The following is a 24,953-nucleotide window of genomic DNA, read 5'->3' on the forward strand; positions in this document are numbered from 1 at the left end:
TGCATTACATGTGATATTACTCAATATCAAACTGAAGCAGAGGCAAGGAGCCCAGCACAGTTTAAGGATCAAAGGAACAAGAGAGAAAAGGAAGAAATATTAGAAGAGAAAAAATATAATCACCTCAATAACGAAGCAAGGCATTTTCATTTAGAATGCTTTGTACTCTAATAATAGCTTAGAAAATTTAAACTGATGAATGCATCTCGAGTTAATTAAATTGTTTTTATTAAATTAACACATTATACAGAGCAGGGTTCTCCCTAGAGTACGCTTGGCCTCATCTGGAGATATTCTGCAAACAAACAGGAATCACTTTCCATAACAATAATGTATTTATAGTATTCAACAAGTTAAGATTACAAATATTAAGTATTTTAACAAAATAAGTATTTTTATCAAATTTGATTAATTTGCTAGGTCATCAAAACCAATGTAGTCAAAGAAAATCTTGTCAGTGTCCTTTGGTTTCAGCAATAAGGGCAAGTGATATTTATAGTGAAAGACTATAAATATCACTAACATGATATTACAGTTTTTACATGAACTGTAATAAATGTGCAGTCTTATATAGAAGAAAAATGCAATAATTAAAAAATGTTATGCTTACTGTATTTTTACAAAAAAAATAGGTTAAAAACGAAATGCTTGTGTGAACACAATAATCCATATATTTCTTGATAAATATACTTCACAAGAAAAGCAAGTTTCCTGACCAGCTTTCTGGGTCACTCTTTAAAAGTCAAGAATCTGTCAATAAGAAGCTAATTGCATCACTAATAGAAAGAGTAAACGGCATAAAATAGCAGCAGAAAATTTCAGATAAAAGGGAGGCAAATGTACCAATATAATAACATACAAGCATAAAAGGAGATGATTTGACCATTAAGTGAATCTAAAATTGCACCTCATGATTTATTGATGGAGCAGTTTGGAGTTAATCTTCTGGCTGGGAATCCTGTTCTACATTCACACAACTCCTTCTGTATCCTCCAGGATTTTTAATTCATCTCCTTTGATCCAAACTAAAGAAATGTAGCTGTCTGGACATGTAAAATGTCTGTATAGACCTATTCCTGAAGACCAAGACATCATTTCTGTTGCCCTTCTTTTAACACAAAGGCTATTGCTTTGTGGTATGGTGAGCAAAACTGAACACAGTATTCTTAAATGAGGTCTTACTAAAGTGATCTAAACCTTACAAACAGCTCCCCAGGAATCCACACTTCCTTGAGAACATAGACAAATCTGTACGTACAACCTTATCACTCTTATTAGCTTCCTGTAACTCCTAAAATATGTACTGTATGTCCTGACTTGCTTTGAGGGCCACATAGCACCTATCATTGCTAAAATTAATTTGCGTGATTGCACGACATGACTGTCTTTCTGCAATTCCCTCTAGAACAAATTTGTATTGTACATATATTAAAACCATTTTGAATTATATTAGCATTTCTTTTTAAGATGGAAAACAGGACCCTGCCAAAATGCTTGAAATTGAAATCACATCAAGTGTATCAATAAATCAGAAATCGGTTATGAAACAACCCTACTGTAGTATGAGTCAAAACATCTGCAGTAACAAAAACTTGTGAAACCAATAGGAAATCTACAAAACATCAACTTTGGGAACAACCCCTTTAAATGGGATCTAGGTTTTCTGCTCATGCATTGGGAACTCTTACCTGATTGAAGGAAACTTTAATGCAGTTTTGCATTTTAATTAAGGGAACATATTGCAGCCTCTAATGGCACACAGCAATTTTAGGCTAAGATCACAAACTTTCATATTTTCACGAGCACAACAACAACAACTGTCCATTTGACAAGTCTGCAAAAGACTAATTAAAATGCAAGAATGGTCAAGGCAATTAACTTACCTGTCTCAAAATTAGAATCGCTGATCTGAGGAATGCTGCGTTTTGCCAGAGAGATCTGAATGGAGTCAGATGCCAGGTTTGTAAGATGTCAAAAAAGACAGAGGAAAACACTTAGGAGACTGATGCTGATAAGTCAAAGCTAAAAAAGTTTGTATGTTTTCATGTAGACACAGGCTGGCATATAGAGTACCTAATGTAAGTGTGTGGACATACTTTTCTTCCAATGCTTTCCTTTTATCCAATATACGTGTGTCCTTATAAATATCCACATTTTTAAAAAGTATCTTGAAGTAATACTTAACATAATTGTTTTTTTTTTCCTTAGAATGTTTTGTTCAGTCTATGGCAGAGGGCTAATATTTGTTAACTTCTGTAGTTGCAGTAACTGCATCGCCCACAAAATAGCACCTCCTTGTATGTACAAAACATGTTCACCCATCAGTTTTGCAGAAATCATAGCCGATTTCAATATACATGCAAACAGGTGGTTTGGAACTCCTCAACCCCCTGATTATCTTGTTTTTACATTAATTATTAAACTTTAGCCTGTAAATTGAAATGTTTTAAACTTTAAATAATAAAGTACTACCATAAATGGAGGTATGTTCTATTTTAATTAAGGTTCAGGTGAATGTCATCTGGCACAAATGTTGTAATTCAGTTTAACGTCGTCTTACAGTAAAAGCTCAATTCTGCTAACTGCTCGCTAGCTGACAGTGAGCTTGCTCCACCCTGTGGTGTTTCTCTTTACTGCTTTTTTAGATTCCTAAAATGCAGAGCAAATTTCAAAATCAAACTGGTCTCTATTCAGAAAACAGAGCTCAGTTACATATTTCTTTACACCAGTAAACCAAACTTATCCATAACAACTGCCCCCAGTATTAAGAACAAAAATATGGGTACCAAATTTTATTTTATTGGGCAAGCTCATTATTTTGTACTCCATACAAAACTGAAAGAAAACCTGATAAGTACGTTTGTAATTCTCATGTAATTCTCCAAATCTTAGCATACATACACATGGTTCCACAACCCATTCGCAAAAAGAAAATCCAATCACCGATTTAAGAAATGAAAATATTTAATATGTTAAATTCAAAAATCAATTAAATCACAAAGTTATGGCATAAAACACATTTAAAGAATTCTTAATACTGTGCTGCAGGAAGACCCACAACATATAAATGTGAAATTTCACAAACAATGTTAAAACAGATTAAGAAACAGTCCAAGTGAAACAAAAAAACAGTTAAAGAAGACTATTTCAGACATTATTATAATTGTACTGAAGTACTTCTAATATAAATACCTTGAGAGTATCAGATTAAGCCTGCAGCGTTCTGCAGATAAAGAATGTAGAACTTTGTTCTACAAAACTGTAACCCTTTTATATGTGAACAAAGAATTCTTTATGAAGACATATCTTCCCCAGCTCTGTGGTTCCATCTTGTCGAAAACGTTTGTTCAAACAAGAGCATCTTGGTCTTTCTTAGCTTGTGCTGTTTTCAGAAGTCTGTGGAAAGAATGTAAAAAATAGAAAACATTAAACATTAGTAAAGCCACAACAAAAACTTCTGAGGTCCATCTTATCACATTATACACACAGGTCTGGAAACTTTTTATTTAAAATAATTTTGGAAAATGGCGTTTTACACAAGTATCTCTACAGAAAACTTTGGATTTGTTTTGCATGTTATGACAATAAAAAAAGAATTGAAAGCATTTTCTTGGTATTTGGAAAGCCCAATACACAAAAACAAACATCTGTTATTGTGCGTTCATGTATTTATGACTCTAATTACAGTCAAGTTTTCTTCTGAACTGCCACTTCACATCACCATGTTAAAATTAAACAGTATTTAAATCTGATTTAAAATAGGCTACAGTCATTGAATTGAATTAAATCAGTGAGTTGAGTTAAATATTTAAATCACCCAACCTTGACCTCTAGCACAAAAGCTGTTTACCTCAAGAATTAATTTGTCTCAAACAAAATACATTACCATAAATTTGTGTTCTTTATAATTGATTACAGGAATAGAACAAATATCATAAGGTCTAAAATAATTAATGGTAAGAAGGTCTAAGGGATTTTGTGTTTTAACTTGCTATGATAGCAGTAAGTAAAGCTGCAGAGCAGTGGAAGTGTACAAATACGGTCTATCCACATCAGAAGAGAACTATGCTATGGCTGATAGTTAATACAGATGAGGCCAAGTACCAGTGAATCCCAGGGTTCACTGGGCTGCTCCAATACTGTCAAGTTACTTTATTCTCAACATGAAAACTTTTTGAAGTTAGAATCTGAACTCAGTTCCAAGGGGGTGATCAAATCACTCTGCTAACACAGGAGTTATTCAGGAACATCAGAACTCCTCAAATATGCCTTGAGACAAAGCATATTTACATAGTACTAGAGACTGAAATTCCTTTACTAATTTAACTTACTAATCTATAACTGTTGGAAGTCTCGAGTCTTAACTTCAGCATACAGTCACTTTCAGCCACAGAAAAAAACTAAATAATTAAGCTCCTGATTACAGTAACAGAAGGTAAAGACAACAGAAAAGGTGTACATCTTAAAAGAAGTTACATCTACTTTCAGATAATATTTCTGCAATGTGCAGAAAGCTTATCTTGTTCAAGTATTCCAACTGTGACCGATACCATTTTCATAAGAAGGATTCCATATCCTGAAGCAAAAAAAAACCCAACAAACCATGTTCTTTGAACCTAGAAAGAAAAATATTGGCTTGTACCTTTAGTGCATCAGAAGCTTTACGGAGCTCTTTTATAACTGAAGAGAGTGCCTCAGGATTGATTCCTTGTTCACATAGGCGAACACAGATAGAAAGAGATTCCATGTCCAAGCCTGTATTAAGAAGCCTTGATATCTCTAGAAGAACTAAGAATAAACTTGTGTTAGTTAGGCTGTGCAACATTATTTCCATCAGCAAGTTCTGCTATGCTATTGTACTTATTGCTCCTTTGATTCTTTAGGTTTGTGTGTTTAAAACAAAAAGAAAGATTACAATGTCCATTTTTAAATCCATGCTGAAAAAAGAAGAAAAGAAATACAGAGTTTCTGTTGTGGAGCCTTCTCGGGTATGAAGAACACCTGAAGAAGGCTCCACAGCTGAAACTTTGTATTTCTTTTCAGCTGGGATAAGCCTTTACTTGTTCCTTTGCAGCCTACACAAGCTGACGCTCAACAAAAATCACTAAATAAGACTCCAATGGACTCACTTTTTCTTGTTGAACAGGATATAACAAACACATAATACAAAACAAGTATTTTGTTCAGTTTGAGGCCAGGTTAGGTTTCATCTAGTAATGTATCTATTAGTTTCTCGAAAAAAGAAAAAAGGCATGAACAACATGGACAAACACAACTTTAAGTATCTTACCACTGAGCTACTGCACTTTAATTTATACAGTATAGCTTTAATCAAGGCTTCTGCTCTCAAGCTTTAAATTGTGATCTTTCAGCTCTTAATTCCAATCTTCATTTGTGCTTGACTGTCAGGTAGGTGATCTGATCTTTGCTTATTGTCCTTATTAACTGTGGGAATGGACTACACGCTACTAGGCTACCTTTCTTCCTGTGTGGTATCCACACCACTATCTTCAATATGACTATTCATGTGCCTTGCATTGCACTTCCAACTTGCACTAGTCGTATTCTTCATTTCAATTTAACTTACTTTATGTAAATGATTTTACCTAATACTTTTCCCATATAGTGTACAAATCCCTCTGAGTACACCTACACAATAAGTTATACTGCACATAAAACCAGGATTTAGTCAAACTTTGTATATAACAGAAATAAAATTATTTAAGCGTTACTAACCTATACATTCCGTTCAAGTTCCCAATGGGATTACTTTTTTAAAATACAGGACATTAAAATCGAATAACAACAACGACAAAACGTCAATAGCCCAAGAGGAGCAGTCGGCCGCAGCGGGAACACTGGCGCGGATTTTATTATTAATATCAACGACGTGTTCAATCGGATAAACAACGGTAACACCGAATCAGTTTCATAAACAAAAATGAACGTCCGATCACGTTCCACGAAAATCACAATAAAACGCAGTGTTTCTCACCGTCCATCGTTTCCCGCACAGCGTTCAGATTAGCAGCGCTTGCCATGTTTACAGTGCTCTGGCTCATTTTAAATTGCGACCCGGTAAACATGAACTTGAGTTCATGTAGGAAAAAAATCAAACACAATTAAATCCTTGTAATTTTCTGTTCTATACAATCTATATTAGTTGTTCTTATAAAACAATTTCGTTCAGAAATTTGTATTAATACCATTAGTGTCACTTTTGTATGTAATAAAGTTAGGTCATTTTGAAGGGAAGTTGCGTATGAAGGGTGGGGCTTTCATTCAAATTCTTAGAGAAGTCTTATTTTGAGTGGCCATCTGTGCTTCCGGGTGTCGTTTATTGGTGGAGAGACAGCACCTGAGGTTACAATTGGTGGGGAGAGACAGAAGAAGGAAAATTAAAGTGAACGATTTACCGAGAACTGTGTGAAAAATAAGAATTGCATTTCAGGCATAGATACGTAAGTTATATATATTTTATTGTATTTTGATATCAAGTTTATTTAAATGATTGGGAAAGTTTATGATAAATCTCAGACTTTCTGAAAACTAATGTTGCTAACCAACTATGGCTCGCTGCTTGTAGGTTAAATTTTACTTTCCTAGTACAGTTGTTTCTTTCGTCTTAAGTCGATTGTGTCTGCAGTTTCTTAAAGATGTAGGATTGTTATATCCATCGCCTAAACAGCACTAGGCGTTGATTAATTAACTTTGTACTTGACATGTTATGTAATGTTTAGTTTTAGTAACTTTTATTGCTGATCTCGGCAATTTTGGAGTGGAGTTTAATGGAATGAAAATGAACCGTCTTAGTTTATCTCAGTTTCGATAGTACACAGGGAATATTGTTAGTCATTCATAGTTAAGTTAGCTAATAAAACAACACTGTGACACCCTCACCAAAGGAGTATTAAGAACTGTTTTAAAATATTGTAACAGATCACTTTCAGTCAGTTTCATGTTGTATTATTCTATTCTATTGAATTCAGGATTGCACTTTGATTTGCTATATCCAAGTCTATTGCTTTGTCGTTGGATATTATGTTGAAATGATAGTTAAATTTGTGTCCTCTTGTTAGATGTTAATTTGTGTTTGGTCACTGTCTCCTTGAATAAAGATACAGTACCAGCTGAATAATGTTCATTCTCTCTAGCCCTTTGGTAGTTTAGTAGTAAATGTATCCAAGGATCATATCCAACCGTTTCTTAAAGGAAACCATTGTATCGTCTTGTTGTCTTGTGTTTCACTGTTTATTCTAAAGACGTCTGCTGGGGTGTCTTTGTTAATGCCTGTAAGGATTGTGAATACTTCGGTCACTGTGGTCTTTTCCACTAGAAAGAATAATTTCCTTCCGACTGTCCGTGTAGGACGTTTTTTTAAACCATTGAACGTATCTGCCTGCTGCTATTGTTTGGATTGATTTTTATAGTGGCAATATCCCGTGCTAGCCAAAACCGTACACAATATTATACAGCAAATAAAGTTTTACTAGTACAGTAGTAACAATTTGCATTCTACGTTTTTAAGAAACCAACATTTTCCCTTTTTAAATAGTTTTTTTTCTCGAGGAGCCTCTTTAAGTTCAACGTTTCTCATGGTGATTTTTTTGTGCTGCATGTAGTGTTTGTCCTTTGTCATTAAATATAGGTCTTGAATTTTAAGGGGTCCCTTGGCATTAATAATAATAATAATTGCTTACACTTATATAGCGCTTTTCTGGACACTCCACTCAAAGCGCTTTACAGGTAATGGGGATCCCCTCCACCACCACCAGTGTGCAGCCCCACCTGGATGATGCGTTGGCAGCCATAGTGCGCCAGAACTCTCCCCACATCAGCTATCAGTGGGGAGGAGAGCAGAGTAATGAAGCCAATTCATAGATGGGGATTATTAGGAGGCCATGATTGGTAAGGGCCAATGGGAAATTTGGCCAGGACACCAGGGTTACACCCCTACTCTTTTCGAGAAACGTCCTGGGATTTTTAATGACCACAGAGAGTCAGGACCTCGGTTTTACATCTCATCCGAAGGATGGCGCCTGTTTACAGTATAGTGCCCCCATCACTATACTGGGGCATTAGGACCCACATGGACCCTGCTGGCCCCACTAACACCTCTTCCAGCAGCAACCTTAGTTTTTCCCAGGAGGTCTCTTACCCAGGTACTGACCAGGCTCACACCTGCTTAGCTTCAGTGGGTTGCCAGTTGTGAGTTGCAGGGTGATATGGCTGCTGGCATAGATCTCCAGGGGATAAGTATACCCTACCAACTATACTTAAGGAAACAGGAGATGTCATTCATAGGTTATTGATACAACTGCTTTAAACCCTGTTGATCCCTACTCTTTCTGTTAACTAGTTCTCCACTCATACATACATTATCTAGAATACATTCTGCTTGTGATTTGCTAATGAATTTTAATGAGGACCTTTATCAAATTCCGTCTGAAAATGTAAATATCCCAAATTGCATACTCTGTCTATTACTGCTGTAATGTTAGGATCCTATTTCCAGATAGTTTTCATAACTTTAAATGTAATAGAAGTCAGGTCTATTGGTCTGTAATTATTTGGTTCTGTTTTGTCACTCATATGGATAGGCACTAAATTGTGCAAATCTCCCATCAATTGGTCAGTCACTAAGACTACCCGTGTCTTGAGTGACTGTTGGAGCAGTTGTATCAATAACCTATGAATGACATCTCCTGTTTCCTTAAGTATAGTTGGTAGGGTATAATTATCCCCTGGAGATCTATTAATCTTGAGTGCTTCTAGTACTTCAAACTTGATGTTAATCCTTTTTAAGAATGATCCTTTGTCCTTCTGCTGCCCCAGGTATGTTGTTGACTTTTCCCCCCATGGTGAACACCTGAGAGAAACACTCATTTAGTACATTGGCCATTTCTTTTCTTTGCTTAGAAATTACCCCTTATTGTTGTGGATACAATTTTTTCCATTCTTAACGTATTTTGCTGTTGTAGTATGGAAAGAAACTTTGATTATTCTAGCCTCTATTGCACTATTCCTTTCTATCTCTTGACCTTTCTAGTTTCATTTCTAACCTCCGCTTGCAATTCTTTGCAGCCTACACATGCTGATGCAGCCACCTACTTCAACATCTGTATACTAAGTTTTATCTTCTGACTTATTCACTCTTGAGTGAAATCTATTCTGTGCTTCAAGCAGAGTTGGTTTTGAAGTGGTGTAGACCAACGTTCCCTATTCAATATTTATTCTATCCCATTTTCTTTCATTGCTATAAATTAACTTCTGATATTGACTCAGTCTGGATAATCTCAAAGTCTATTTCAAAATCATACCATGTTATGATCACAGGTCCTAAATTGTCCTTCCTCTTTGTCTTGGTTTTATGTCTGAAAAGCCAAGGGAAATGAAAGCATTTCCTCTTGTAGGTGTGTAGATATATTGAGTATGAAAAGAGCTGTTAACTACATGCACCATTTTGGTTTGTGCTGCTGAGAATCCTACACGTCAGTTGTTGTTGGTTATTTGGCTGTGGAGGAATGCTGCAGTCTGCTCCCCCAGGGCTATCTGATGCCTTTGTTCACCTGCTTGGTTGTTGAGACTTCTTTGTAACTTTCATCAGTCATTTCTGAGTGTCCAAAATTCTCCACTTCAAGGGTCTGCTTCCAACAACATCAGCACACAGTACCTTATGCAATCTCTTCTAAACTTGCTTGCCTTTATTTCAGTTTGTAGAGCTCTTAGTAGTTGATGATGAACAGGCATGGGTGGGAATGCCCCTGTACTATCCTCTCCCACCTCAGTGCTTTTTTGCTTTGTTTGTTCCATTGGGTACATTTCAGTCAACACCCATGAGGCCAGTTCTGAAACTGGAATTGACACGACATTGATGCCAATTGCATGAAGAACTTGGTCAGAGCAAAAATCAGAAGGGACAGTGTTCCTCCCAGACCGGCACTGGAAATCTACGCTATATGGCTGGTGGGCAATGTTGAAGTCCACTTCTTTTGCACATATATTCATCATTTTATTATACAGCGTTTAATTTTAATTAACATCTTCAATTGCTGCTCTGTAGCATACTCCTAACAGTACTTTATAACCCTAGAATGTTTTTTACAAGTATGACCAAGTAGCCTCAACTCTATATAGCCTAGATTCTGAGACTCTATAGCTCCTGATCCTGAAGGCACTTTTTGATATATAGAACTGCAGGTCTGTCTCTTCTCTTTCCTGTCTCACTGGAACAATGTGTGTCTAGATAGATACTTGATAGCCACAGGCGCAAATCCTTAGCCACAGAGCCACCGCACTGCCTGTGCATCGGTTTAATTAATCCCGTAAGGGAAATTGCAAAATCTATTGTTACATTCATCTCAGTTGTTCTTGTTAGCTATGTTTCTCTGTTTCCAGTTATATCATAATTGCCTGCTAATATGGTACTGTAGTTTCCATCTAATTTTTTCTTAATCATTTATTTAGGTATAGGAATGTAATTACCTTGTCATTTGTTTCATTTTCCTTTTGGTTTTACTTTTACTTTGCCCCTTATCTTTTATTTTATTTGACTTCTTTCCTTCAGTTTTAATTTTTCCAAATCTCTTTTGAGTCCTTGTGACTGGTGCCAGTCTCATTCCAGTGGAAGCTGTTATGTCTGTGCAGATCTTTGCCACAGAGAGGCAAGAAGTGGTTAAGAAGCTGAGGCTGCCTTCTACACACTGTCCTTATCTGTTAACACAGCACATGGATTAGCATTTGAGCTCTGTGTGCAAGGTACCTGGCAAGGTACCTCTAGGTCCTTGTTGAGTAATATGGTGATGAGTTGAATGTCATAACATATTCTTTCTTCTCTGCAGTGTTGGCTTGATAGTTGCTTGTCAAGCATTTCAGACTTGAACTGCAGAGACTATCCGGAAGTACTGTTAAAACTGTAATTGGGAGGTGCTGCTTTTCACAAAAGGTTGTGGGGGTTTGGAATCAACTACTAGCCTTGTTGTTGAAGCTGATCAATTAGGTACTAGCCACCATACAGGCTAGATAGGGTCATATGGCCTCCTTATTTTTCACCTTTATTCAGTAAAACCCATGAAAAATAAAACAAATGAGAAACTCCAGCATGACCTTCACCTACAATTTCTTTTTAAAATAGTTCTTATTTAAACTAACTTTTGCTTTTTTTTTAGATTCACTTTGGATTCCATCTGGTTCTTGCTAGTGTTCTCTGTCCATTGCAGTTTCATTTTAATTTTTTAAAAATACCTGTGTTTTTATCAGTTGCCTTCCAGGTTCATTGTTTTCCCTGAATGTTCCCGTTGAATAACATGGAACATATTCAAGATGCTGGTGAAATCTTACCTGAATCACCTGGGCATGCCGCAGTTCTCAACCCTTTTGAGAGCCCCAACGATTATCATAGCCTGCATGAATCCGTCGTCGCTAGCCCATCACTCTTCAGGTCTTCTAGGACATCATCAGCGGTGCGTTTTACTCATTTAAAATTAAAGAAGGCTTTTCAAGGTTAGGATTTTCTGCAATTGATTGAAAAGACCAATCTCTTCTCTTCCCTTGAATCAATATGTAAGGGGCACCAAGATCAGTCAAGAAATTATGTAACTGTATTACGTTACTCTTGAAAGAACGCTGTTTTATTCATGTTGTTGAATTTCAGACCCCAGCAAAATTCAAGTGGTCCATTGATGAAATAGCTAGCCTTCTGCCAGTTGACATTGACCCAGAAGACATCCATCGTCAGTCTCTGTATCTGAGCCAAACCAGGTAAAATGTGATTTTGATCCAAAGTGACAATTATTTTACACAAAACTATTTCAACAAAAAATACAATTAGACATTTTTTTAGAACATATATTGAGATAGTAAGAGTACAGTGCAGTAGCAAAGTGTGCAAAAGATGAGAAAAAAATAAGTTTATATCCTTACACACTTATTGGTGTGAACACAATAGAAAGAAGCAGCTGTAGTTAAGTGCCGTTTTCTGTACCTTACTCTATTTTGTAGAGCTCACAGCTTTTCATTGAATGTTTTCATCTTTGTTTTTCAAGTATAGTACTTTAATACTAATAAATATGTTGTGTTGACAACAGTCCTGTTTGCTTATTGTGGTCAGTAGGATGTCCTGGAGCATTTCATACTAGGTATGTCTTTTATTAATTTGCTTTGCTCAGTAGCACAATTCAGGCAAAAAATTCTGATTGCGGTTTTCAAGTTTATATGAAAACTTGATGCAGGCTTTGCTGAAAATAATTTAATGGGTTTTTCTCCATAACCTATTCTTACTTTTTAAAATGTCAATTTAGGACGGATAAAGAAATTGAAGAAAGGCGACAGCATGCGATTGAGCAGGTATGATTGTGTGTTTACTATATCCTTGAAAGCCAAATTTCAGAAGATGTCCTCGCAAAAGTGTCTTTTAGTTTAAAAAACTATTTTTAAAGGCCTAAATGTTCCAAAGATGTGTTGCTGTCACTTTGTTAAATTTCATCAGAGTGTAAAATAATCAAAAGTAAAATGAGTCAATGGAAAATCCTCACAATTATATTAATAGAAACCTGTGTTTGTATATAAATACACTGTAGTCTCCAAACTCCTGCAATGATAATATTATTGATATTTGATAAGTAATGTTGTTAAACAGTACATCTATTTTGCATCCTTTGTGTTGAAAGTAAATGCTGGAAATGTAATCCTTTAAGATTTTATTAGTCATTTTAGAGCCTCATAGTTATTGCAACCTTTTTTTTAAGTCTCTTTGATTGTTTTCTAATGGCTCCTGGCAGGTATCAGTTGCCCTAAGGTTTACAGTAACATTGCTCCATTTAGGTGTTATTGTATTTAAATATAGTTGTTTTACAATCTGTAGCGTCTCATGTTTTTGTTTTCTCCAGTTCTTCACTAAGAACACAATTGTTCCTTCGCCCTGGGCTGAACCAGAAAGCAAACAGCCAACACAGTTACATGCTTTAAAATGTAAGTTCAGCTTACCAAATGCTGATTGGCATTCAGAATCTTTTACTTGTAGATGCTGGCACTATTATTTTATTGTGGTTTTTCTAATAATGACATTACTATCATATTTTGCATGTAGATTGTTTGTTGAAGGCCAGTTTTGTGATATACTTTGATCATTTTTTATTTTTTTTAAATGTAAAAACAGTATGCTGTATAGTGGCACTAAAATTGTGATATTACAATAAATCTATGATCTGTTTTGCCACACTTTCTTGAGTGACAGTCACTTTTTAAATCTTAAATTACCAAATACAGTTGTAAAAAGATCTGATATGTATAAAACAAAATAAAAAACTGCCTCTTTGTTCTGTTTTTTCATTGCATTTTTATAGGTTCTATTTCACCAAAGATTCCAAGAGAAAATCTTCCAAATGGAAAAGCCAATGGTTTGTAGTTCTATTGCATTACAAAGGTCAATATTTGATATGATATTTTATAGGGGGGGACACAAAAAATGTTACTAAGGATTTATTTTATGTTAATCCTGCCAGCTACCTAGATTTAGTTTTAAATTTGTGTTTAGCACATCCCAGCAGAATCTTTCACCTTTGATTCAGTTTTTTTATATTGCACTCTGGATTTTATTTAGGTTTTGTGTTTTTGAAGCGAAAGCAGCTAGCTTTAAGGTGCTACTTTTTTTAAATGCATCTTTATTATATCCTTGGCTTTTAAATATGGTTGTTTCTTGCTTTAATTAAGAGGTGCCTATGATTTGAAATGATCATTCTAAAGTTCTACGTGTCCAAGCAAGTGCAGTTACCCTGGCACATATTTAGAAAAGGTCACTGTTATAGTGTTAGATTTAATATCGATATTTTTACACCACCATTAACAAACTCATATGAATTAGTTCTTGTTATAGGATTAAATTGATTTAATTAATTTTTAATTTGTATTTTAAAGATAATGTGTGTGTGTATATATATAGCAAACCTTAACGCCAGTCCTCCTCATGCATTGATTTATGGAATGGCTGTTTAATATTAGAATTTAATTGTTTTTCAACAATGAATCAAATTCAAATGTATGATCTTTAACTGCGGTCACCTCCACCCCACAATGAAGTGCGGGCAATGGGAGATCTGTTTAGTACTGTTATTTTGCTGAGAAAAAGTGAAAGAGATTAAAAAGAAATAGGAATGTAACACAGCAGTAAAGTAGGTTGTAAACCAGGGAGTTGCCTACTATGAAGAAATTCTGACTATAAAAAAGGCAGCTCACAATTGATACATTCTTCAAGGACTCCTTCTCATGAACTTCATCTTATAAAAATTCCAATAGGGTGCATTCATCATAATATTAATTTACAAAATTGTTTTTTTTGTGACGTGCATTTCTGTTTTAGTTTTTAATTCATTTTTATGTGATTCTGTTTAGCATGGATTGATCTGAAACCACCTTATGCTCATGCTATGTTAAGCAAGGTATATCTGTATATGAAAATCTGGATTATTCTGAATTACTGAGTAACCACTAGAGGGTGCTATAGAAATTTGTGGGAAGCTAATTTAGAATTTAGAAAGTAGAAAGGCAATAACAGTACTGAGTAACGGTGAATGCTGGTGATTGCATATTAGCAAGTTATTTTAATAATGACTGACACAGACTCATTTTCTGCAACTATAAAATGCCTAGTATTGGTGCTTAAAACAAAGAACACACAGGAAGTCCCCATTTGGTAGAGGCATGTGAGAGAAAACCTTTCAGCTGAAGCAATTTCTGAATTTTAAAATGACAAAGGACTGATTTAACAGCCTCAGAAATCAACTGTTGATACTTTCGCAACAGTAGAGCTTTCTGTCTGCAAGGATTCAGAAAAAGTGGTAGCGTTGCTTTTAAAATAAATTATGAATGTTTTAGGCAAGTGGTAGAAAATAAGTTATTTGAAAAAGGTGTGCCAAAGTTTTACTTCTGCAAATGAGTTAATTTGGCACTGTGCAGCCATGCTGAATCTTTTAATCTGGGAAATATACAGCCAATAGAACTTAGTGAATGACAACATTTCTGTGTTGTTTTTAAGAAGTGAAATAAGTGAATAAATAACTTTATAATAAAGTTTATAATAAACTTATAAAATACGTTTATATTCAGAAAATACTTCAGAATCCTCTGATCTCCTTAATAACCTTACAAGCAAGTTGCACAATTTATCTTATTTATACTATAGTGCTTCCTATAATCACTGGCAAGATGTAGGACAAAATTAAGTATGAACAGGTTGCTCTTGTCCTCTGACTTGTATGGAGTGTGTCCAAAAAATCATGAGTCTTTTCAGTGCAAGTCTACAACTAGAACAGATAGCCAATCATTGTTGTCACTACTGAAAACCACTACTGTTGGCAAAAGCAAACTGAGATCTCAATGTTATGATTCCACAGCTGATTTGAGAAGTCCTTACAATGAGCCTGCTTCTCAATTCAGCATGTGTAGCAAATCATACCTATTAAGTAATCAACTAAACAACATGTTATCTTTAGAGCTTTACAGAAAGGTGGTTTACTATTGAGCTATCAATTGAAAATGCTAAAAATGTGTTTTTACCAGGAGCTAGCAAGTGGCCTAAATCCTCACTGAATATCCACATTTCTTTTTGTAAGGGTTCTTAAGATTTCTAAAAAAAGTCTGACGTTTAAACTACTTTGGTTGTAATTTATAGAAACATTGGTCTTGGAGGTTATGGGAATGGCATTATGTCAAAGACTGATATTCGATTTTTGTTCTCTTGTCTCTTGTGATCAGTTTTAAAGCAGTACAGCATACTCTCAAAACCTCTAGACCGTTGTTAAAAGCTTCTGCAATTGATATGCTTGATTTAATGTGAACGAAAGGCTTCTCCATGCCATTGCAACCCCTGATTGTGCATTGGGTCACCAATTGGCCAGTATACACCAATGTCTGCAGGATAGATGTGGTACCATTCTTCCATTAGAAAATCAATCAGCGCACGTCTGCTTGACGGAGGTGGAGCACACTCAGTTGTTTTCCCATAATATCACAGAAGTGCTCGACTGAGTTAGATCTGGTAACTGAGAAGGCCATCGCGATGGACAGTCGGTGTTGTGCCCATTAAACCATTGGGCAATCACACGTACACTGAGGATGGGAGCTCAGTCATTGTTGCTGATCTCCCTCCCAGCAGGTTAGGAATTCTCTAACATGGGGCAAAGATGACCACTCGGTACAATTAAGCAGCAATTAGCATTGATGTTGCCCTAGGAGGGAATGAGCGTGTTCAGCTCGAGCAAGAAAAATGCGCACCTCAACCTCACAGGATCGCCAAAACCCTTCGCTGTTGGAGCAAGAACTCCGTGTGTAGAGTGCTATAGGTTGGCTCCACATGTGCCTTGTCTGTTGTTAACACGTTGAAGGATGATTCATCTGAATCCATCACATTGCAACCCAGGGGTGTAAAGAGCATGGGCAAACGTGCCCTGCCAGGTGTAATGAGTGATGCATTCTCCCTGCAACCTGGTTATGGTATTTTACTATGTAGGGCTCTCAGTGAACTGTTTTTAATTAAACTGCTTGGACTACAGGTTGAAATTTCACCTGTTTGCTCTTGTACTTAGAATTAAACGCGTGTGGATATCATTCGGGTGTACAGTATGCACTGCCGCTGGAAGTTTCCCTTTACCTTTGTTGAACTGTCTGGATCACTAAAGCTCCTAGCAAGTGTACACCAACAGTCATCCTTCTTGTGCTAAAAACCTCAACACCAGTTGAGGTGTTGGTCTTGAGGTTTTGACGCCTTTGGTCATCAAAAACTGCAAAGGGGGGTCTGCAGTTCTTTTAAAGCCCAGTTGACAATTTTGGACACGGTTTACTTTAAATAAAACTTTTTTTTTTAAAAGTTACCTTGGAAAATTGCATGACTAAAAAGAGCCAAACCAGACCATCTGTGTTAATCACACCTATAAGTAGTGCTTTGGGTAAAAGAAGGCTTTTTTGCCTTTCATTAACATTTTTCTCAATTCGCTGTAGTAAACAGGGTGGGCTATATTTTTTTAACTTTAAAACTTGTAGCACTGAGAGCAGGTGGCACCTTCTGCATTAAAGTTGAATCTACAGTGCTTTTCAGGTTCAGTTGAACCTGCTTTCCAAAATGTCGATTCCGTGTGTGGTTTTTACCCTCCTACAACTTATACTAGTTCTGTCTCTCAAGCCTAGTATAGATTAGCCTTAGGGTAATTTAACAATATATATCTACAGTAGTCACCAGACCTGCATAATATAGTTTACAGAGGATAACTTATGATATGAATACAATGATTAACTGCCCATTGAGATGAAGTTGAACTAATTTGCATCATACTGGTGCTGAAGAAACACTCCCTTCTGTGCTCATAGCAAGGTCATTCGTATGATGTCTCTTGAGAAGTGTCTTGACTCACACCAGTGAAGTCTTCTTCTATTACAAGCGTTTCTACCTTCATGAATCCCAGTGCAAAGCTTATTGTGCATCACTGAGTGGAGCGTGACATTGGACTGTTATAAGTATTTTTGCCTTTGATCTTTGTTCGCAGAAATAGGACGTGAAGTAACTTAATCTGCTGTTTATCATAGTTAAAATCCAATCGAAATGATCGGACAATTTGCAGCACTTGCATCACGACTTGTTTATGCTGGTAGATCATTCTTCTCTTGTAGTACTGTTTATCAGGCAACTTCCTTAACTTCTTATGTCTCATTTCACTAGCACACAAGACTATCAAGCTCATTTTCCCCCCACTATTTTCAATTATCTTAAATCATAGTTTTGTTCAGTACAAACTGAAATTATCCTAAATGCCAGCTCAAAACGGCTGTTGTACAAGCCAGAGATGAATGTATTGAATAGCAGTAGCATAAATTTTAAATCTAACCTGACATTTTCTAAGGCGGTCTTGAAAAGGATATGATTTTTTTCAGTAGCTCACACAGAATCTCTTTATGCACTCTGCACAAAATTGTAGTATTGCATACTACAAATCTGCAATTTTGTGCATTACATGGGGAGTTCTTTGTGTGTTTCTTCCAGCTTCTAGTCAAACGGTGCTTTCATTGCCTGTGGATTTTGATCTGGAAAAAATATTAGGTAAGTATGAGCAATTGTCCGAGTTCATTTGTCATCCAGTGATTATCTTGACAAGATTCCTATAGTCTATAAATATTTTAGTCTTACATTTTCAGGTAGTCTTTATTAACTCTCATGGGTAATTAATCTTACCCAGGACTGTGCAATATGCAGTTAAGTGAAACTCCACTGTTCAGTTTATAGGTTTGGAAGCTTTCTCTATAGTTACAGCACTGATGCTGCATAGACTTGTAAAGGGGCTCTGTTTTTGAGCGTTGTATTATGATAGTGCATCTATACTGTTCCGAAGAGTTCCACATATACACTGTCGATGCTCCTGTACATCTTGTATTCACAGGATAAGAAATGGCTTTCAAGGTAGAGGGTGTTATACCACAGCTTGGTAGTAGCTCTGTTTCATAGGTAATAAAATCCAGTCCTGGGAGTCCTCCAGCAGTCTTTTTACATTACCAACACTTGAAGACCTATAAAAAGTGAAAATCTAGTGCAGTGAAGCTAATGGTTAGCTCAATTACATCATTAAGAGGTGGAACAAAAACAAAATCTATAGATGCTGAGGCCCTCCAGGACTGGTCTTGTACACCACTTGGACATCAGCCTTACTCAGCGGAAATAGCTGTTTGATGGGTTTAGCTAATAACGTTTGATTTTCGGCATGCTTGAAGGCAAGCTCTGCCAAATAGAAAGAACAAATGAAAATCTACTGTGTATGTTATTGCTGGTTTGGTTTCATTCCATTTTTTATGCCAGAAACAAATCCGGTAGAGATCCGTTTGCTTTATTTCCACTTCTGACTCGAGAAGCTGCAGTCCATATGGGCAGATACTTAGTTTTGTGATGTCGTATTACAGTAACATGTTAAAACATTTCTTTTAAATGTGAGTAGCTGGATTTGTCCTTGGGGTTTTGGTGCTGAGGCTAAAGAGCATGAGCTGTGCATGTGTAACCACGCAGAGTGCCTTTCTGTCACCTCTGCACAGGGGAATACTTCAGGGCGGACGATGCTGACCAGTCCGGTGAGAGTGTCAGCTCCCCGACGCTGCGCCGCAAGCTCTTCCTGGACGGGCACGAGTGCGAGTCCGTGTCCCCCCAGGCCAGCCCCGCCCACAGCCCTGCGGCTCTGGAGACGCCCGGCGTGCCGTCCTCATATCACCTGTCACCACTGCGGGGCCCAGCTCCCCTTCAGACCCCGAGCTCTGTGAGTACAGCCAGGACTCGGCAGAACCAGGGGTGTACTGCGTGGCAATTGCTGCTCTGACTTCTCTCGTGACACACAGACATACAAGAAATAGAAATTCCATTGTGATACAATTAAAGCACCCTTTGTTTTATTCTCTGCAGAAGCGGCTGCCACATGCCAGGTAGTAGCAAATCTACAAATATTTTATTTCAAATGAGCCAGATGTATTATGGCAGTACATTTTTTTCCCTTCATCACAGTGAATCTAAATGGGATCTTGTTCATATTTACCATAAAATATTTAAAAGGGACTTTAAAAGAGATTTTGCACGATGTCATTTCCTTCATTCAGGGGCAGTTTTCTTCTAGCCCGATTAAAGGCAGTCTCAGATGCTACAGTTTGGAAAGTGTGACAAGTCCTGTGTTCTCGGAAAGGCCATCTCTGAATTTAAAGACTCCTACCTTATCGCCTATTTTTCTACAGCCCGCGCAGACGCCAGTTTCAGGTATGAGCTGTATCCCGATCAAGACAATTGGGGTGTTTCTGGCTGATGTTTCAAGATTATTTCGAACAGTTCTTTTTATAAGATGAGATTGAAAAAACTTGAGTAAAACTTCATTGTGCTTCTCAATTAGAAAATTAGAAAATCGGAATGGTATCCATTTATTTTGTGGGCTTAAAGTTTTCACCCTGGCCATCCTTTGTAACACAGTTGTATTAAATCTAGACATCTTTATCTGAACAGCTGTATTCATTTACTAATCAACACATAACCATGTTTGTACTTGCTACTCTTTTGTCAAAATAAGGACACACCCAGATTGACCTAATTAGAAATAATACAAACTCAATCTTATTTAAGAAGCTTCATCACATAATTAATTATTAACATAATTTCAATCTGACACTTTATGGAAGTATATCTAGGTAAAGGCCAACTAGACATACATTAGACAATTTTGTCTCCTTAAGACAAATTAAATCAATGCATTTCATATTTTACTGTGGATGTTAGGATGTATGAAGAGATAAAAAAAAACAAATACATGCAAATGTAACAATGCAACATGCTGCAACAAATTAGAATGGATAATGGGCTTGTGTAAAAGTGTTAGGTATCAAGGTAGACTCCAGTTTTGTGGGGTTGTAAAGCGTGCGTTAGAGATATTAAAATCGGTACAGGAAATTATTTCAGTCCAGGACGATTGTTTATTCAGTGCAGTCATAGTTGAATATTTTTATACCTGCAGCTAGATCTGCCAGGTTAAGTCTGGCCTTATAAGTGCATAAAATGATACAAAACTCAGTAAGTTCACAGGTAGTGAAATCTGAGCTGTGAGTTGCTGATGTTAACACTTAAGCTTTTTTTGCCTTTTGAAGCAGAGAGAAAACGGCTGAATTTCCTTTCTCCGGATGGCGTGGCAGTCTGCAGCTCGAACACGAAGCCCAGCCGCTGCGCTGAAAGCCCTTATGTTGAGGGGTGCTCTCCCATCAAGAGCTGCTCTCCAGTGAGCTCTGGAGGCAGGCTCAGAATGCCCCGCCGCAGGGTTTCCACCTTCCAGCTGCCTCTTGCGCACGAGTGCACCATCGAGGAAAAAGAGACCCTGCCGCTCCCTGACCCCATGCCCCCCATGGACATGGACGCCTGCTCCTTGCATTCTCATTCTGTGGGGAGACCTGAACCCTTGTCTGAGGCCTCTGAGTCGCTTCATGTGGAAAGTGCTAAAGGCAATAACACGGTGAACATGGGAGAGCCAGTGGAGAGTGCCGAGGATGAGAGCGCGTGGGTAAAGGATGGGGTGGAGAACGTTCATATTCAGCTGACCAGCTCCAGAACAGGAAGCACATCCAATGCAGAAGGTTCTCACATGTTCCTGTCCCTGCTGGCAGAGAGCAGTGGCATTCCCTGCGACAGCGCCAGTATACAGGTTTGTATTTTAATTTTCTAAAACATGTTAGAAAGGTCTCTGGTTATAACACCTTTAACTGTTTCTTTTTAAACATTTACATTTCAGGGAGAAATGTATGTCTCATTTAAGCTGCAGTCTGATTAACAGAAATATTTCACTTCAATGGCCTCAATAACATGGCATTTTTTCCAGAAGACATTGGCTTTATTCCAATAGCTGGTTCTCAATTTTTTTTTCTATTTCTGTATTGTGACTTGGGGATTTAACCTCTTATCTGTTTTGTTACAGTAAATCTTTTCATGCAGCTTAGATTCTTAAAGAATATTTGTTTTATATTCTTTATTTGGGTGTTATACTGATATTTTCAGCCTAAATGTTTAAATGCAAATGTTTTTTTTGTGTTTCATGCTGTTATTTTAAATGTATTTACAGGTAGACAGTGCGTACAACACACAATCAATAGGTGTTAGCAATATCGCAGATGGAACTGGTACAGACATCCAGCAGAAAGACATGCTTGACGTACACCTGCCCGAGGAATCCTGCTTATATAACAGGATGCATTTTAAGTCGAAGGTAATTTATACTTTATTCATTTTTATTTTCCTGGATCAAATTAGACATTGTATCATTGACTTTTGTACCAGTTACTGTAAATAGGTCACTGATTCCACTGTAAACATTAGGGTCTATTTAAAAATGGAATGATAAAAATGATAATTCTGTAATAGTTTTCCCCAGTTCTTTATGGAGTATTATAGTGCTTAAGGATCTGAGGAAGCTTTAAAGGGAGTCAATGTGCTGATTTTACCTATCAATTTTTTACAGTTCCTTAATCTACATCATTAGTGGTGGAGAAGCTGCTACTCCCATGACCTATGCTGCTGATGTTTGGAAAGGTGCTCTAGATGTAATGAGGAATTGGGTTTGCATCTAATTTTACATTTTGGAAATACTCTGCAAGTCTTAAGGAAATTGTCAAAGAAATCTTCTTGCAATATAATATATTGGAAATGTATAATATGATGAATTTTAGTGCCAGCTAGAGTCATTATAAAGGCAATGCATGTGTTAGAACAGTATTTATCCCATTGCTATGAATTATATTGTAACGTTTCACAGTGGGAAATTCATTTCCTGGTTTTTAACAGTTCTTGAAACCTCTGAGTCATCAGTGCAGTTGACAAGTCAACTTAGTCAACAGATCTATGAAATGTGCTGTCCAAGCTAACCTCACTGTAAAATTATGCTATTAGAATAATTGGGTATGGTTTGCTATATCAAATGTTTTATATTTATTTTAATAAAACTGAATTTGCTGCTGAATATTCTCATAAGTAAAATGATTACAAAAATGTAATGTCATCAAAGGTCATGATGATTTTTAAGCATGGATTTTTTGTGTGCATTTGTCAGCATTAAGAACTGTGGAAAGCTGCATTTTGTCTGATTTGTATGACCGAATCCAGCCATTCAGCAGTATGTCTAATATTACTACATTTAACTAGTCATTGGAATACTTCTGTAATGATATGACTAATATAAGTGTTCAATTCAGTAGTTAGCATTTATGATCATAACATACTTTGAAACATGCACATGTAGAGGTCAAGTCTAAAGGAGACTATAAGGATTGAGAAAACTGACTTTCTGATTTCATGTACAAGGAATTTACTCTGGTGTACTTGGTGCTGCTAAAATGCTGCTCTTCTACCACACACAAGAAGAAAGTGCACATAAAACTAAGACTTCATTCCTAGGAAAGAAGCTGTTTAATACGAGGTGGTTCTGGGTTTAACAGACCAGTAGTGTCTTCCTGAGGGGAGTTTATGAACCAGGTGGTAACCTGGGTGGGAGGGGTTATCAGCAATCTTTCCTGCCCCCTTCTTTGCTCTGGAATTGTACGAATCATCAATGGAGGGCAGATGAGAGCCATTGACCTTCTCTGCTGGACAAACAACATGCTGCAGTTTGCCTCTGGAGCAGGCAGACGTGTTGCCAAACCAAACAGTTCTAGAGGCAGTCAGCATGCTCTCAATAATGGCTCTGTAAACCTATCAGAATCAATATTTCACTTGGCACACAAGTACTGCTGTGTTTTCTTTGTGGTACTGATGATATCCATTTCCCATTTGATGGGATGAAATAAATATATCCAATAGGAAAATTATAACATTTTAAAGATATTGATCTCAAACTACTAAACAGATTCATCTCCTCAGTAGATAGGGGCCAAAATGGTCAAATAAATCAATTAAAAATAGGAGAAAGAAAGCAGTTAAAGACATAGGGTATAATGAACTGCCTGCACAAGTTTAAAAAAATGAAATTGGAAAAGGCCAAGGGAAAGAGAAATGGAAACATAAGTTAAAGGTTTATTTAGTTTTATAACAACACAATAGAGGGACTAAGTGTCTTGGAAATGAAAATCAGATCCTTCCAGATAATGGAGGGGTCTGGTGTATTACATGAATTTTTTTTTTCCAAGGAAGAAATAGACAGCAGAGCTCAGACAGAACAATTAAACATCTACATTAAGTATTAGCATAGAAACAGCAGTGTTGCATGCACCTCTACAAGCACTTGAACTAAACAAATCACTACAGCCTGATGGTATTCTTTAGGTGTACTTAAAGAAACATGATATGTTATTTCTAAGCTATTATCAAAACCCTTGGTGGGTAATACGGAGTGGACTAAATATCATCACTGTAGCACCTAATCTAAAGAAACGTGATTGTTGTTAATACAGATCAATAAGGCTTATGTCTATTACAGGAAAATACAGATATTTAGATCTAGACTAGAGGATGATCAGTAAGGTGCTGGGATTCTGTTAGTAGCATTTGTTAGATCTTTGAACAAGCAACAGCTGTGAGGGATACAAAGAATATATGGTATATTTTAGGCTTTCTAAAAATCCTGAAAAGAGCTCAAAGATCAGTCAGCTAATAAGAGTAACCGATACACGCATGGGAATGTCCTACATTGATAGGTGAAAAGAATTTAATCTTGCACAGAGAAAATGAGAAGGGGACATGATACAATATTCAAAATCCTCAAAAGTATTGCCTAAGGAAAATCACCATAGTAAAACACAAGCTTGAAGACGGGTGGAACCTACAGGTAAGCATATCAAAGGCTGAGGAACTGAGGAAGAAGCTGCCCGTCCATTTCGTTGGCCCCAGTGGTCATCTAAAGTCTGTCCTTTTCAGCTGGAGAGGAAGCACATTTAGCAAGCAGAAAGACACTAGAGTGCATCGTAATCAACTTCCATATCATGGCGTGTGTCTATTGATATTTAATTTCCCAGATCACCTCTAAACATCTGTTAGCTAAAACTACACCCTATGCCACTCAAGTTGGAGCCTGACCAGATATTTGTTCAACTCATACAAATTAAGTTAAAAATAACTTAATAGTTTGTACCTACCTTTGGTTGAAATATGTTCATTTTGACAGCATCCAAGAAGTGGTTAAAGAACAATGTTGAAAATGGCATCAACGCCTTGTGTTTCATGTTCATTTTAATCTTGCATAGATCTTAAATAGTAGAAAACCAGTCCAGTTCTTATTCCCTTGTAGTTTCCTACAAAAACAGCACTAATTTGCCAACTCAATTGATTTAAATTCTTCAGGAATAACACTGAGGAAAACTGAACCGAAAACATAACTTGCATATACAATATACTGTACTGTGCAGTCCAGATCATTGAAAGAATTATGTTCCCCTGTATGCCCAGTTAACTAAACAAGGTAAAACAAAGTCTTAACACC

At 36.7% G+C, this 24,953-nt stretch overlaps 2 protein-coding genes across 4 annotated transcripts; one reads left to right on the forward strand and one right to left on the reverse strand.

The window, feature by feature from the left end:
* Positions 1-2,946: 2,946 nt before the first annotated feature.
* On the reverse strand, positions 2,947-6,246 carry mzt1 (mitotic spindle organizing protein 1). Its single transcript, XM_015364549.2, has 3 exons — positions 5,996-6,246; positions 4,643-4,788; positions 2,947-3,396 (listed from the first exon to the last, which is right to left on the reverse strand). The coding sequence occupies exons 1-3, from the start codon at positions 6,084-6,086 to the stop codon at positions 3,373-3,375; spliced, it is 261 nt and encodes an 86-aa protein (XP_015220035.1). The 5' UTR covers positions 6,087-6,246; the 3' UTR covers positions 2,947-3,372.
* bora (bora aurora kinase A activator) lies at positions 6,244-22,502 on the forward strand. Of its 3 annotated transcripts, none has more exons than XM_015364547.2 (12): positions 6,244-6,461; positions 11,260-11,462; positions 11,654-11,760; positions 12,300-12,345; positions 12,888-12,969; positions 13,344-13,397; positions 18,029-18,085; positions 19,066-19,283; positions 19,618-19,771; positions 20,650-21,194; positions 21,609-21,752; positions 22,005-22,502. In XM_015364547.2, the coding sequence occupies exons 2-12, from the start codon at positions 11,289-11,291 to the stop codon at positions 22,023-22,025; spliced, it is 1,602 nt and encodes a 533-aa protein (XP_015220033.1). In that variant the 5' UTR covers positions 6,244-6,461; positions 11,260-11,288; the 3' UTR covers positions 22,026-22,502. The 3 variants fall into 3 exon arrangements, with proteins under 3 accessions (XP_015220033.1, XP_015220032.1, XP_015220034.1); XM_015364546.2 differs by having other exon boundaries at positions 6,245-6,461; positions 20,647-21,194; XM_015364548.2 differs by lacking the exon at positions 18,029-18,085 and having other exon boundaries at positions 6,247-6,461; positions 20,647-21,194.
* The last annotated feature ends 2,451 nt before the right edge of the window (positions 22,503-24,953 follow it).

Source organism: Lepisosteus oculatus, chromosome 15, assembly GCF_040954835.1.
Source record: "Lepisosteus oculatus isolate fLepOcu1 chromosome 15, fLepOcu1.hap2, whole genome shotgun sequence".
NCBI classification, from domain to species: domain Eukaryota; kingdom Metazoa; phylum Chordata; class Actinopteri; order Semionotiformes; family Lepisosteidae; genus Lepisosteus; species Lepisosteus oculatus.

Excerpts from the sequence above, each read along its gene's own strand:
- mzt1 (XM_015364549.2), bottom strand. The coding sequence starts at position 6,086 with ATGTTTACCGGGTCGCAATTTAAAATGAGCCAGAGCACTGTAAACATG. Across the intron at positions 4,789-5,995 it reads TGTGCGGGAAACGATGGACG|TTCTTCTAGAGATATCAAGG; the intron begins GTGAGAAACACT and ends GTTTATTCTTAG. Across the intron at positions 3,397-4,642 it reads AAGCTTCTGATGCACTAAAG|ACTTCTGAAAACAGCACAAG; the intron begins GTACAAGCCAAT and ends TTCTTTCCACAG.
- bora (XM_015364546.2), top strand. The coding sequence starts at position 11,289 with ATGTTCCCGTTGAATAACATGGAACATATTCAAGATGCTGGTGAAATC. Across the intron at positions 11,463-11,653 it reads CTTCTAGGACATCATCAGCG|ACCCCAGCAAAATTCAAGTG; the intron begins GTGCGTTTTACT and ends GTTGAATTTCAG. Across the intron at positions 19,284-19,617 it reads CCCTTCAGACCCCGAGCTCT|GGGCAGTTTTCTTCTAGCCC; the intron begins GTGAGTACAGCC and ends TCCTTCATTCAG.